General features: G+C 37.1%; 1 protein-coding gene across 2 annotated transcripts in view; it reads left to right on the top strand.

Moving 5' to 3' along the window:
- The first annotated feature begins 1,004 nt into the window (after nucleotides 1–1,004).
- Nucleotides 1,005–13,534, top strand: part of cp (ceruloplasmin) — a 167,043-nt gene continuing 154,513 nt past the window's right edge. Inside the window, exons 1-24 of one of the 2 annotated variants that reach the window (XM_053323147.1) lie at nucleotides 1,005–1,306; nucleotides 1,680–1,924; nucleotides 2,006–2,218; nucleotides 2,619–2,792; nucleotides 3,086–3,177; nucleotides 3,944–4,106; nucleotides 4,202–4,340; nucleotides 4,449–4,588; nucleotides 4,979–5,119; nucleotides 5,234–5,278; nucleotides 5,673–5,887; nucleotides 6,118–6,268; nucleotides 6,373–6,585; nucleotides 8,102–8,306; nucleotides 9,085–9,224; nucleotides 9,394–9,522; nucleotides 10,270–10,376; nucleotides 10,502–10,557; nucleotides 10,709–10,780; nucleotides 11,178–11,269; nucleotides 11,423–11,562; nucleotides 11,657–11,713; nucleotides 12,230–12,335; nucleotides 12,440–12,467. In XM_053323147.1, the coding sequence (XP_053179122.1) occupies nucleotides 1,155–1,306; nucleotides 1,680–1,924; nucleotides 2,006–2,218; nucleotides 2,619–2,792; nucleotides 3,086–3,177; nucleotides 3,944–4,106; nucleotides 4,202–4,340; nucleotides 4,449–4,588; nucleotides 4,979–5,119; nucleotides 5,234–5,278; nucleotides 5,673–5,887; nucleotides 6,118–6,268; nucleotides 6,373–6,585; nucleotides 8,102–8,306; nucleotides 9,085–9,224; nucleotides 9,394–9,522; nucleotides 10,270–10,376; nucleotides 10,502–10,557; nucleotides 10,709–10,780; nucleotides 11,178–11,269; nucleotides 11,423–11,562; nucleotides 11,657–11,713; nucleotides 12,230–12,335; nucleotides 12,440–12,465 (3,213 nt within the window). In that variant the 5' untranslated portion in view covers nucleotides 1,005–1,154 and the 3' untranslated portion in view covers nucleotides 12,466–12,467. Of the gene's footprint in view, nucleotides 1,307–1,679; nucleotides 1,925–2,005; nucleotides 2,219–2,618; nucleotides 2,793–3,085; nucleotides 3,178–3,943; nucleotides 4,107–4,201; nucleotides 4,341–4,448; nucleotides 4,589–4,978; nucleotides 5,120–5,233; nucleotides 5,279–5,672; nucleotides 5,888–6,117; nucleotides 6,269–6,372; nucleotides 6,586–8,101; nucleotides 8,307–9,084; nucleotides 9,225–9,393; nucleotides 9,523–10,269; nucleotides 10,377–10,501; nucleotides 10,558–10,708; nucleotides 10,781–11,177; nucleotides 11,270–11,422; nucleotides 11,563–11,656; nucleotides 11,714–12,229; nucleotides 12,336–12,439; nucleotides 12,728–13,534 lie in introns of those variants that run through there. The other variant, XM_053323145.1, reaches the window with a different exon arrangement.

Here is a 13,534-nt window from a genome sequence, read left to right as displayed (position 1 = left end):
AAGTAATAATGAGTCAACATTTAGACACTGGGACACAGTGAAATGTTCATAATGCATTGAAAGCAAGGAAAACAGTAGTCAGCAATCTTAACATTTAACATCTTTGGATCATACTGGAAATAAGTGTTTTCACTTTACCATGTTATCCCCTGGATTTAGTTTATTCAGCAATAATCCATTAATAAATAATATAGCATATATATCATATTTAGTGTATTATGTCCTGATATGATGCATTTTCCTAAATAAAGCTGTGTTTCATCAAATTCTCACAGACTGACTTACATACAGGAAGGCTCCAGCTCCTGCCAGGTCATTTTCTGGTACAGGAGCAGCAGTTAGATTGTGCATGTGAAAAATAAAATGAAGCTGCTACATATAAATTGCTGTGAGCACTGTATTTGACAATAGGGGTTAGCAGTTTCTTTTTTAGAGAAGGGACCCTTCAACAGTTATTCTGACCATGTGTGGAGACCGATTCTACTGAATAAAGTTACTTTAAAAACATTAAAATTATGATAAAACTGTCTTGACAGTAGAATTAATTTTCCTTAATTGCCTTGAAATGTAGATGGGAGTGAGTGTTAAAGTACTGGTTCAGTGAAATATGTTTTTTGTGCAACTTTACAAACAAAGAAATCAGTATTTCAATGCATATTTCTTTTTCCTTTTCAACCATTTGCAGTGAATATTGATTGGATCAAAAGTCAGAGTGTTTTCCTCATTGGCAAACAGCATTTTGGCTGCATTTCCACAAGCAAAGAGAAAATACGTTAGCTCAGATATGATGCCTGCTAACAAGGTCCAATCTGATCTCTTCACATGTTGACAATCACAGGTGGATATTACTGAGTAAAACTTTTTCTGCTCTTATGTAACTTCAAACATTTCAGCAGACAGACAGCTCTTTCCTCTCTGATAGGGTGGTCAGTGACCTCTCTGCCCTGTTTGACTGTCTGTCAGCTGACTGAGTATAAAGACACAGAGGGTCTAAAGTCTCTGAGACAGACTGAAAAACTAACAGCTGTCGTTTGTCTCCACTGTCCATCTTTTTGATTATCTTCTGCTGGAGTTGTTGTACTGCATTGTTTCCTGTTTATTTTGCTTTGGACTTGTACAGTAGTCTGTGAAGTGCCAGCAGCGTACCGTCGAAAATGCGTCGGCTGGGGTTGTTGTTGCTGTGTTGTGCAGCAGTATGTGTGTCTGGGATGAGGAGAGAGTACTTCATCAGGATAGAGGAAGTGCCTTGGAACTATGCCCCAAGTGGGATGAATATCATACAGAACCGCACACTGCAGGAGGATGAGTGAGTATACACACACGACATTTGAAAACCCTTGAGTTCAGGGATATTCTGGTAGATATTTTGCCCTACGTTATATGATCAGTCTTTACAGTAATACATTCAGCAGATTAATCAATAAAAATAATTGTTAGTTGCAACTCTACTTTCAAATGTCCCTTCATAATAACTTCTTGTCTCTGGTGGTAGTTTGTGAAACCAACGTTGTGATTTGTCCGTCATCGATGTCCAGAAACATTTTCAGTCCACACACTTACACACTTTAGTTTATATCACATCTTGTTGTCGCATCTATGACTTACAGGTGGATATGAGTTCAGTTCATATTCATGGTATGATCCTGACCACTGACCCACTGTTTTCTCTCTCTCTGCAGAGAGGCCTCAGTCTTCTTGAAGAAAGGCCCCCAGCGAATCGGCTCTATCTACAAGAAAGCTGTTTATAAGCAGTACAGTGACGCCACCTACAGGACAGAAGTGATGAAGCCGGACTGGCTGGGCTACCTGGGACCCCTGCTAATGGCTGAAGAGGGAGACACAATGATCATCCACCTGAGGAACATTGCATCCAGACCATACAGCATCCACCCACATGGACTCAACTACAGCAAAGGCAATGAGGGTGAGGAAGGAACTGTGCATGGACAGACTGAAGAGGCTGATAAACACATCTGTGACTCTGTGTTTGTATCTTTCTCCTCAGGAGCCCTGTACCCGGACGGTACCCCTCCAGAACAGAAGCGGGACGACTCTGTGCTTCCCAGCACAACAGTGACATATGAGTGGACCCTCCCAAGGTCACACAGCCCAACATCAGATGACAGCGACTGCATGACTAGATTCTACCACTCCCATGTGGCCACTGTAAAAGACATTAACTCAGGACTGATGGGACCCCTCATCGTCTGTAAACCTGGTACTGGTTCCCTTTCAAACCCATAGTATCTCACATCAAATTCATCAAATTACAGTCAACAGTGTGAACAAGAAGCAATATAAAGCAAACGCAAACAGAAGTTAGATTTAATAAGAATAATTACATGTATACATTTTTCTGTGTATTAAATCAAAATGACATAGATTATTATTGTAATAGTATTATAAGTTGTTGACACCAAACTGGTCAGCAGAAAGTTTTTAAATACACAAAATAACAATTAAGACATCTGACCTTTTAAAACTTACAACTCACAAAATATATACAATGCATTATACTGTGAATTTCATATTAATGTATATAATTGAATTGTATGATAAACGTCATACAACTAAAATATCCCCAAAACAACAGACTGAGTCCCTGTTCTCCTCTGTAGGAACTCTGGACCTGCACGGAGACCGGTCGGCAGACTATCTCTACGCTCTGTCCTTCATGGTGTCAGATGAAAACATGAGCTGGTACCTGGATCAGAACATCAGAACATATATCACTAATCCTGCCAGCAACCTGAAAGAAGACGAAGACTTCATTGAGAGTAACAAGATGCATGGTGAGCAGAGTGTGTCCTTATACAAACCCACTCATGCACGAACACAACAATTTGTTTTAATGCTGATTTTTGATTTTTTAAATAAACACAGATCAAATTTGTACGTTTGCATATATAAAAATATTTATCAGCTGCACATAAATTAAAACAATTCTGCATTTTATTTCTATTTTTGGATACTTTGGGTCACATAAGGAAACGTCTGACTAAAAGAAATGTGCATATGGTGATTGTACAGCTCTCTGGGTCACATTTGACCCTTAACAAGTATTAACTCTGACTGTGTATTGCAGGTATAAATGGGTATCTGTACGGGAATCTGCCTGGACTGAGCATGTGCCAAGGCAATAAGATCCACTGGCATTTATTTGCCTTAGGAAATGAGGTAATGAATATATTATTAATAAGAAGAATCTCTATAATTTGTCATTGAAACAAAATGACCATAACGAGCTGCATTTTCTTCTGTTTAAAATCACAACTCATCAAAACTATTCAGACATTGCATCATTTGTGTGTTTTGTCAAAGTGCATTATGAAAAAGCTAAAAGTGACTGGAAAGCTTTGACAACCATAAAATGAGTTTAATGGTATTTTGCCAACTCCAAACATTAAAAATAATTTGTAGAGCATTCAGTGATAAGTGTTTTGTGTTTGTTCAAACATTATTTCAGTATTAAGATGAAAGGATGCAAGCTGGTCTCCTCATTTGCTGTCTGAAAGTCACAGGTGTACTGACTTTTGTTGTATTAAGGTTAGGTTAGATATACTTGTTTTCAATTAAGTATATCTAACCTATTTGTTTTCAATTAAAGTAAGATTAAACACTCTTCACCTCACCTTAAAAAAACTATGATTATTGTAAGATGGTACACTATCGAATTATTTAACATTTTATTTATACTACACAGGGGTTTCCTCAGTTTTGTATTTCTGTATGTACGTTCAAATAAGTCTCAAAGAGACTCTTGTTCTCTCCATAATCAATTCTTGTCTATGTGGATAGTTTGTTAAAACCAAATTTGTGATTGCTTTGATCGTTAAGCTTGTATTTTATTGTAAATAGATCAACTTGCTATCTTATGTCGCATCTTGTTAGCAAGCACCAAATCTGAACCCTACTTAAATGTCATTTATCTACAATTATGCAGGTGGACATGCACTCAGTTCATTTCCATGGTCAGATCCTGACTACTCAGAACCACCACACAGACACAATCAGTCTTTTCCCTGCCAGCAGCACTCTGGCTGAAATGGTAGCTGACAACCCCGGACACTGGCTGCTGACATGCACCGTTAACGACCATCTGATGGGTGAGTTTAAGATCATTTCAAAGATGGTGGATTTTGATTCAATAAAAAGACATTATATTTCAGGCTAAGAGGTTCTGTTTTGTGCTTTTGTTCAGCTGGGATGCAGGCTATATTTGAAATCAAGAAGTGTTTCCCCCACGTCCATAAGCCCCGTCCTCATGGTGAGCTCAGAACATTCTTCATTGCTGCAGAAGAGGAAGTATGGGACTACGCTCCTACGCCACCAACTGACCCGTTAGTTTATACTTATGCACTTATATATTTGTGTCGCAATGGTTTCTGTAACAGATCAATCCCATTTCTAAAGTGTGTTTGTGCGTGCATGTGTGTGTGTCTCTACAGTGAGGCAGACATGTTCGTAACCAGAGGCCAACATCGTATTGGAAGCCGCTACAAGAAGGTTCGCTATGTGGAATACACTGACAACACCTTCATGACAAAGATGCTACGCAGCCCAGAGGAGCAACACCTTGGGATTCTGGGTAATCCAGGCTGGGCTTGAATATCTAACATAACAATGTTCATGGTTGCATTAAAAGAAGAGAATGTTAACCAAGCCTCCATTTTCATGATGTGACCAATTCAAAGTTTTTCAGAGTCCATCAACAGGATCTTATTACCTCCTTGCTGTGGGAAAGTCAGTGCTGCACTGTTTCACAGTCTGATCTGTCTGAAATGTCTTCATCAGACACAATTAATTGGTGGTTTTTTCCATGTGCCATTGATTCCTCTTTGAATATGACTGTCCGGATGCTAATTTTGTTTGGGATATACCAGATTTTCCCCATTTAAACTTCATATAGAGGATGTTCTAACAAACTTCTAACAAATCAGAAAACTCTGTGTATGTGTGTGTCCATCTCTATCTCCAGGTCCTGTGCTGCGAGCTGAAGAGAAGGACACGATTAAGGTGGTGTTTAAGAACAAAGCCACCCGGCCTTACAGTATACAGCCACATGGTGTACAGTACAGTATAGAACAGGATGGGACGCTCTATCACAATGAACTGGAAGGTTAATACTCACACATACCATTATGATCACTACTTGATAAATGAAGAACATCCTCAGTACTTAGTATTTTTTCATGTCTCCCTCATGCATCTTTAATCTCCTTCTGATTTTCAGAGACCCACACAGAGAAGAAGCTGCGGGAGCTCAAAAAGCAACCAAGTGAGTAGAGAAATAACTGTTTACCTGTAAACAAACAATCAGTCAATCTTTATTTGTACAGCCATTTTCATATGTCACGATGTAACACAAAATGCTTCACCTCTTCAGAACAAACAAACAAACAAAAAAGAAATAATTAAATGAGAACTGGTTAAAAATAGGAACTCAGGGAACTCAGGAAACGCTATCATAACTCTCAAGAATCTGCAATGTATATCTTGGGTTTTTGGTGACTGTATTACACTGAGTTCTGAGTCTACAAGAAATATTATTTAAAGAAAACATCCTTGCATGTAAAATGACAACACCAAAGCAAGTTAGCATACATTGATTACAGTCTATTTATCATACTCATAATAAATTTCTCTCTATATATATAAATTTCTCTTTTCAGGGGTGGTCACCCCTCTTCCAGCTGCCCTGGTCAAACCTGGGACAGTGTACACCTATGAGTGGTCAGTGCCTGTGGGAGCTGGGCCAGTACCGGGGGAGGCTGACTGTCTGACCCATCTCTACTACTCTGGAGTGGACCCTGTCAAAGACACCAACTCTGGACTGGTTGGACCCCTCCTCGTCTGTCGACCTGGATCTCTGAAGAAAGGAGCACAGGTGAGAGGATAAACACTAAAGGATGGATGATACTTAAATCAGATATATTTTATATTTCTTTGTAATATGATGGGTGTTTTAACAGATCATATTTCAGTTGTGGTTATTATTGTGGTTATTATGTGTTTTAATAATAATCAGTACAGTGATTATAAGATAAATATACCAACCAGATCATAATTTGATTTGATTGACTTTTCCTTTTCTGCTTCTTTCTTCTTCTCATGTAGAAAAACTATATTAAAGAGTACCACCTCCTGGCTACAGTGTTTGATGAAAACTTGAGCTGGTATCTGGATGACAACATTAGGACCTACGCTACAGCTCCCACAACAGTTAAGAAGGAGGACGAAGGCTTTATGGAGAGCAACCAGATGCACTGTGTGTAATGCACATAACACATTTTTAACCTTTTCCCTTAACTGTTTTGTCAGTTTGACTGTGTATTTTATTTTTATCTCTTTCTCTCTCTCTCTCTCTCTCAGCCATCAATGGGTTTGTGTATAGGAACCTCCCAGGCTTGACCATGTGTAAGGCAGATAAAGTAACGTGGCACCTGTCAGGACTGGGTACAGAGATAGATCTCAACAGCCTCTATTTCCAGGGAAACCGCTTCCTCTTCCGCCAGAACAGACGAGACAGCATCAGTGTTTTCCCTCACATCTCCCACACAGTTGTTATGGAGCCAGACAGCATGGGTATACTTTGCTTTCTCCTTTACTGTCTCGACTGTACTTCTATACTTGTGAAAGCACTTGTTGTAATGTGCAGTATGTCCCAATTGTGCTATTTGGCACATGATGCTCTCTGTGTGTAGTATATCCACTATCTGGTTTGTACATTTTTTGTCACTATTATTGTGATTAATTCCTACTTCATTATTCTATTATTTTGATTACTTTATATTTATACTTATATGCTAATTTTTTCCTTTATAACCACTTCCTAGCATGTATGATCAAAATGTTTTAAGGATGTTTTATTATGTTTACATATAGTAGTAAAAAATTAATAATTTTGTACATTACTTGTTAGAACCAACATTACAAAGTCCTGTTCACAAAACAAGCAATTAAAACAAAGATATGGGAGTATAAGGCACTAAAGAAAAACAGAAAACAGAAAAAATCTAAATATATAAAATGGATATGAAAAATAAAAACAAACAAAAATTTGTTGGTTAGTGTCAAAAAAGAGCTGCAAGAAGTGATTGAAAAGTGAAGAGTTCAAGAATGAATTGATAATATAGAAATATAATATCTAACCTGAACTGATGCTTGGAAAACCCAACATAAGAAAGGAGAGACCAATGGCCAAACACTCAAGCTGTAAACTAAACTAAACTAAACTAAACTAAAAACATTTTGCCTAAACGACCAAAAGACAAGAAACACAACTATTTCACATTTGATTCTCATAGCACATTCACATATAATTATTTAATAACACCAAAGGAAAAAGAAAGAAAGCATGTACAAGAGGATACCACATAAGACAAACGTCCAGGTTGTAACCCTAAACACTACACTAACTTACATCCCATCAGTTTGAGTTTGACCATCATAGCTGGTGGACCTAAACTAAACCACTACCGTCACAAACGTAAACTCTAAATCAATTACTTAAAATTGTCTCTCAAAAAAGTAAGAAACAGCAAAAACATACATTTAAAAACCACAATGTCCTCACTTGGAAGGTCTACAACTGGGGTCCTCACAATGTACAAGATCACACACACACACACACACGCACACACACGCACACACACACACACACACAGACACACACACACACAAACAAACAGAGTAAAATAACCACTGATTTAGACTCCAGAATGGGGCTGAAACTAATTAATTTTGTTATTAATTAATTATTTTTTAATTAGATTATTTTTCTTTAATAGTTTGAAATGGTCAGAAAACCATGAAAGAAAAGAAGAAAAAGACAGGGACATTTTTATTCTTTATATCTTATTTAGTTTGACTAAAAGCTATAGATAACCAACACTAACTTTATTGAAATTTAACAAAATGGAAAGCAACAAAATTCTCACATTTTTAAAGCTGGGACCAGTTAACATTTAACATTTTTGCTTGAAAAATTATTGAAATAGACAATGTTTCATTTTCTGTCCTTTCAGAATCGACATACATTATGTTATTCATGCTCTAAAAAAAATCTAAAATGACCACACATGTGATCACTGTGTTTCAGGTCAATTTGAAGTGGTGTCTGCTACATTGAACCATTATCGTGCCGGGATGCGAGCAAACTACACGGTACAGAAGTGCAGTGTATTTCAGCGTCAGGGCGAGACGATGCTCCACTCCAAAACATACTACATCGCTGCCATGGAGATGGACTGGGACTACTCTCCAAACCGTACCTGGGAGGCCGAGATGTTTCGCGGCATGGAAAAGTAATGCCGGCACATATTCAGTCTTACTATTTACTAATCTGATGATATTTTATCCTTCCAAAAACATTTAACTTGTAATTTATGTCTATTTTGTTCATGAAACTATAAGTACCACTGCAAAAAAATACATAGTCACAGTATAAAAAATAGAAGGACTCATTTAGAGTGTTTTATCATGCTGCAATTGTATTATTAATATTATTAATTAATTTCTATACTGATGTTGTTCACTCTATAACAGTGTATCATAGTTTATTGTGTATTGTGTGTGCTAAATCTTAATCTGCAAGGATAACTGCATCTATCATACATTTTTAGGAGGAAAGAGTACAATACTTGGAGTAGAAGTATAAAGTTACTTAAATACAATACCTGATTAAACGTACTCAGTTACTTTCCATCATTGGAAAATCAGAACAGGAAATGTTGATGCCCCTGGCCCCTACAGTATTTTTAAAGTTTTTACAGTACAGTATTTTACTCATATCTTACAGTATATTTACAAAAAGGCATTTAAAGTCCAAAATCTGAGATTGTAGTTTTTCTCTCTCTCTTTTATGACTGTTACTAATTTCAGGATGTATAGGCTACTTATTTGGTAGCACAGACAAAAGTTATTCACATCTTGTATTTGAGATATTTTATTATTTTTCTCGTCTTGAATTTTGTATATTTCTTAATCATAATGTAACAAACACACATTCTTTTATACACACATTACATACACACACCTTAATTTTATTTACTACAAATAAATCCCACCTCTCTCCCTTTGCAGTCCTGCTCCTGTCTTCTTAGACCAGCAGGGTGGGTTTATAGGCTCCCGTTACAAGAAGGTGGTCTACCGCCAGTTCACTAACGACAAGTTCACTACGCAGAAGGAGAGATCACCCGATATGGAACATCTCGGCATTATGGGTAGGCTGTGAGAGCAATGCATGAGGATTTAATACTAATCCAGACGAATGCTTTGTACTAACGATATGACTGCAGCATTTCTACAATAATAGCAAATAACCATGGACTATATGACATGTTATGCAGTTAATCGTTAATCTGGTAACTGGAAAATCTTGCCTTCTTTCAGGTCCAATGATTCACGCTGATGTTGGGGACAAGGTGAAGGTGGTTTTTAAGAACATGGCGACAAGACCTTATTCTATCCATGCTCATGGGGTAAAGACAGAAACCCCAGATGTCTACCACACCAAACCAGGTACAGAGAAGCAGGATAAAAACATCTAAAATCATTTGAAGTTAACATAAACCCCCAGAATGCTTACTATTCCTGGTTGTTAATATGGAAAAGAAACTAAATGAATGAGCAATTTGGGACAGTTTCTTCAGTGTTTTCCTTCATTGTTGGAATTTTTCTTTTGAATTTGTTCGAATGGTGACTTCATTTGATGCAGGGTCTAATTGCAGTGGTAGGCAAATAGCGACCCGTGGGCCAAATCTGGACCTCCAATAAAAATATTTGGCCCCTGAAGGAAAGCTCAAGTTTTCCTTTAGTAGTTTACGTCAACATTTTTACATGTCTTTTCATAAAGTTACAGTAAATAATGATGTAAACACAACAAAAATTACATATATGTACCTATTTTTTATCAGAAATACTACTTTGCCTCAACCATACATTAAATGAAGAGCTGTTTATTGTGTGTGGATATCTGTTATATTTCTAGTCTTGTGTATTTTCAGACTTGTGAGTAACTTTTGCCAAATGAGTATTAACATAAACTGCTGTAACTCTGTTTGCCTTCACTTAATAATGGGAATAAAGACATCTGAAGTAAGTGCGTACTGAGAATATCAAATGACTAAATGCTGTGTATGTAAGTCCGTCTCAGTCATTGTACCATCAGGTTTCCTATTCAGCACTACTGGACAATTTGTAACTTCAGTTTTCTGATATTGACATAGGACTCAAAGCTTTAATAATCTGAACTGGATCCTTTCACAGGTGAGACTCACACCTACTACTGGTACGTTACGAAGAATACAGGACCAACCACAGAGCAGGAGGAGTGCTCTGTGTCAGCATACTACTCTACTGTGGATGTTACTAAGGTATGCTGATGCTGACATTAACACTTAAACACACACCACTCAGCCACACACACACACACACACATACACACACGCACACACACACACACACATGCACACTGACCTGTGGTCTTTCTGCCTGCCAGGATCTGTACAGCGGTCTGATTGGTCCGTTGGTGATCTGTCGCCGTAGCTGGGGCAGGTGAGTGTTGATACAGAGCTACTTGAACCAGTTAATAGCCCTGTAGTTATGCACAGTGTGATTTCCATATCTGAAAAGGCAAGTGGATTATTTATAATGTCTTTTGACAGAGTGCTAATGTACAGTTTTATGTAAACCGTGTTGCTTCCAGGAGTCTTGGACTGAAGAAAGAAGTAGAAGAGTTTGCGCTGCTTTTCCTGGTTTTTGATGAAAATGAGAGCTGGTAAGTAGAGCTGACTTTAAAACTAGACATTAAGTGATGAATTTTAAAGCAATAGTCATGTGTGATGGGAAAATCCTTATTTTGTGAAAAATAAATGTACAATTTATTTGAAGCTAATATGAGGCTTCAGCTGTCTGAATTAGTCAATATCTAAGTTGATAGTGAAATGTGCTCTCCAGCAAGTCATTTTATCTCACCTAATGTCTTTATCATATTTTGACATGACATCAAGCATAACATACACATACTGTACACATAACTGTCAAGATATACTGGACAGTGCTGTTAATATCTTTTTGGCCCAATGCTGGGACACAAACTGCTGTACTACATATTAATACTATATTATTAATATGTTGAAGTATTTGTCAAATTTGTATTTTTATTAATATTTCAGGTATTTGGATCAAAACATCAGGACCCACATCAGGAGCCCTCGCCCAAACTTGAAGGATGATGAAACCTTTATAGAGAGCAACAAGATGCATGGTGAGATAAACAGACTATTATATGCATCATTTTAACAAAAAGATGAAATGTTGGTATTTAATGTTACGTTACCGACTGTAGACATAAAACAAACGTTTCTGAACTCTCTTTCTAATGTGTTAACGTGCATTTTTTTTGTCTGTGTACTTGCAGCCATTAATGGTTATATGTATGGTAACCTGAATGGCTTGATCATGGAGGTGGGTGATAAGGTGTACTGGTACCTGATGGGAATGGGCAGTGAGGTGGACATACACGGCGTGCACTGGCATGCCCACAATGTGGAATATAAGGTATGTAAAAACATACAAAAATAAGGTAAACACCCACACAATCATAGTTACAAAAACACTCACAATAACACCTTTAACTCTCCTTGCTCCGCAGCTGGGTGGAGGTCCTCACACTACTGATGTGTTTGAGCTTTTTCCGGCCACCTTTCAGGTAAAACCTCAATTTTTGTGACTTACCTTTAACTGCTTTTTACTCTAAATGTTACATGTTTCAATTAAACATCGGAAAACGTCATTATTGTACAAGGGGATGAATGTAATTGTAGAAAAAGTAAAATAAGCTGGGGAAAAACTGCAAAGAAACAGAAAATAGAAACAATAAAAACACATACTAAAAATATGAGTGAATATAAGTGAAATAGAGTGTTTCCAATGCAGGTGACATGTTTAAAATGACATTTATCACTTTTATAAGATAGCAAGATACAGCCAGAGAGAGCAAAACTCAGTGTTGTCAAAATTATATACAGTATTGAGGCTGAAATTCACTGCACTGTTTTGTCCTTTGCTAAAATGTTACACAGCAAAGAGAAAAAGGAAATTCAGATTTCCAGATTCTCATTAATAAATTACCTGAAAACTAGAGTATCTTCTATTTTTACTGTTTTCAGCCTACACAATGAGGGTTATCCAGTGACTCATGTGCTCTCATCTTCTTCCTGTTCAGACAGTAAAGATGCGTCCTCAGTATCCGGGTTCCTGGTTGCTCCACTGTCACGTCACTGACCACATTAAAGCAGGCATGGAGGCTATGTACACTGTTACTGAAAAAGGTAATGTGCTCCAAAAACAGAGTGACTGGAAGGCAAAAATAGACTGAAAAACAGATAATAATGCTGATGGTGAATGATAAAATGTTTTTTTTTCTCTTCAACAGCAAAGAAGGGAGGACTCTTTGGTTGAACTGTTCAGGAAAATGGACCAAAATCCAACAATCAGGGACAAATTAAACATTAATTTCCTAAATGCCTAAATGCTGTATCACTTTGTGAAATCATCTTAATATGAACAGAAACAATGAGAGCATAAAACAAAACAGGAACATTTTATCATTTTATATTAAAATGTGCACTTTTCTAATTGTCTGACTTTTTTGATATTTTCCAAATGAAAGTGAAGACTGTCCAATGATTGTGCTTAAAAAATAAAAAGACAAATTCAATGTTATGTGTTGCATTTGACACTTTCATGTAACTTTTATGTGTGGATTTTTATAGCAGTAATCAGACAGCAGAGGGCACAATAGGCTGATGGTACATTGTTATGGCACTGTGTGTGCAGCTGCTGGATAAACTTAAACAAATCTAAAACAATTTGTCACACTATCATTGTTGTTTTGCAGCAACCATGAACCTTAGATTTAAGTAGCAGTCAGGTAACATGTTAATGTGTAATATATTTGGACCTTCTGTGTATGAGTGGTGGAGACCTTATTGATCAAGGCTTGCTTCCAGACATTTCAGTGTGATGTCTGCCACCTTAAAAATAGCAACAGTTCAGTCATGTGTAGCATCACTACAAACTGAAAAGCTTTTGCAAGATGATCAACAAGTTAGAAGAAAAAAGGCTGGGTTATAAAATAGGTGTTAAAATCTCCTCAGTTTGATTTGTTGTAACTCTGCTTAAGATTATTTTATATACAAAAGCACAATATCCACTAGTATGATATGGGCCTTATTACCTGATCCTGAAGCCTTGTTTTGAAGAGGCAAAATATAATTTTAAAAGATAAGGCTGGTGCATTTCAAAATGTCTCTTATTGTCAACACACCTTATGAGCAGAGCCAAACCAACAATGAACTCATACTACATACAAGTATTGTGTTTGTATCCAAAGCTTATATCTTATTCCTCTGAGCCATATAGAGCTCTGTTGTTGTCCAAAAACTATTAAATACATGTCAGTGAGTCACATTGTTGCACTGGGTAACCTAGCCTTTAAGGTGATATGGTACTTATATGGTGCATGTTC

The sequence above is a fragment of the Scomber japonicus genome, chromosome 7 (assembly GCF_027409825.1).
Source record: "Scomber japonicus isolate fScoJap1 chromosome 7, fScoJap1.pri, whole genome shotgun sequence".
In the NCBI taxonomy this organism is placed as follows: Eukaryota; Metazoa; Chordata; class Actinopteri; order Scombriformes; family Scombridae; genus Scomber; species Scomber japonicus.
This window is presented reverse-complemented; position numbering and strand designations above follow the sequence as displayed.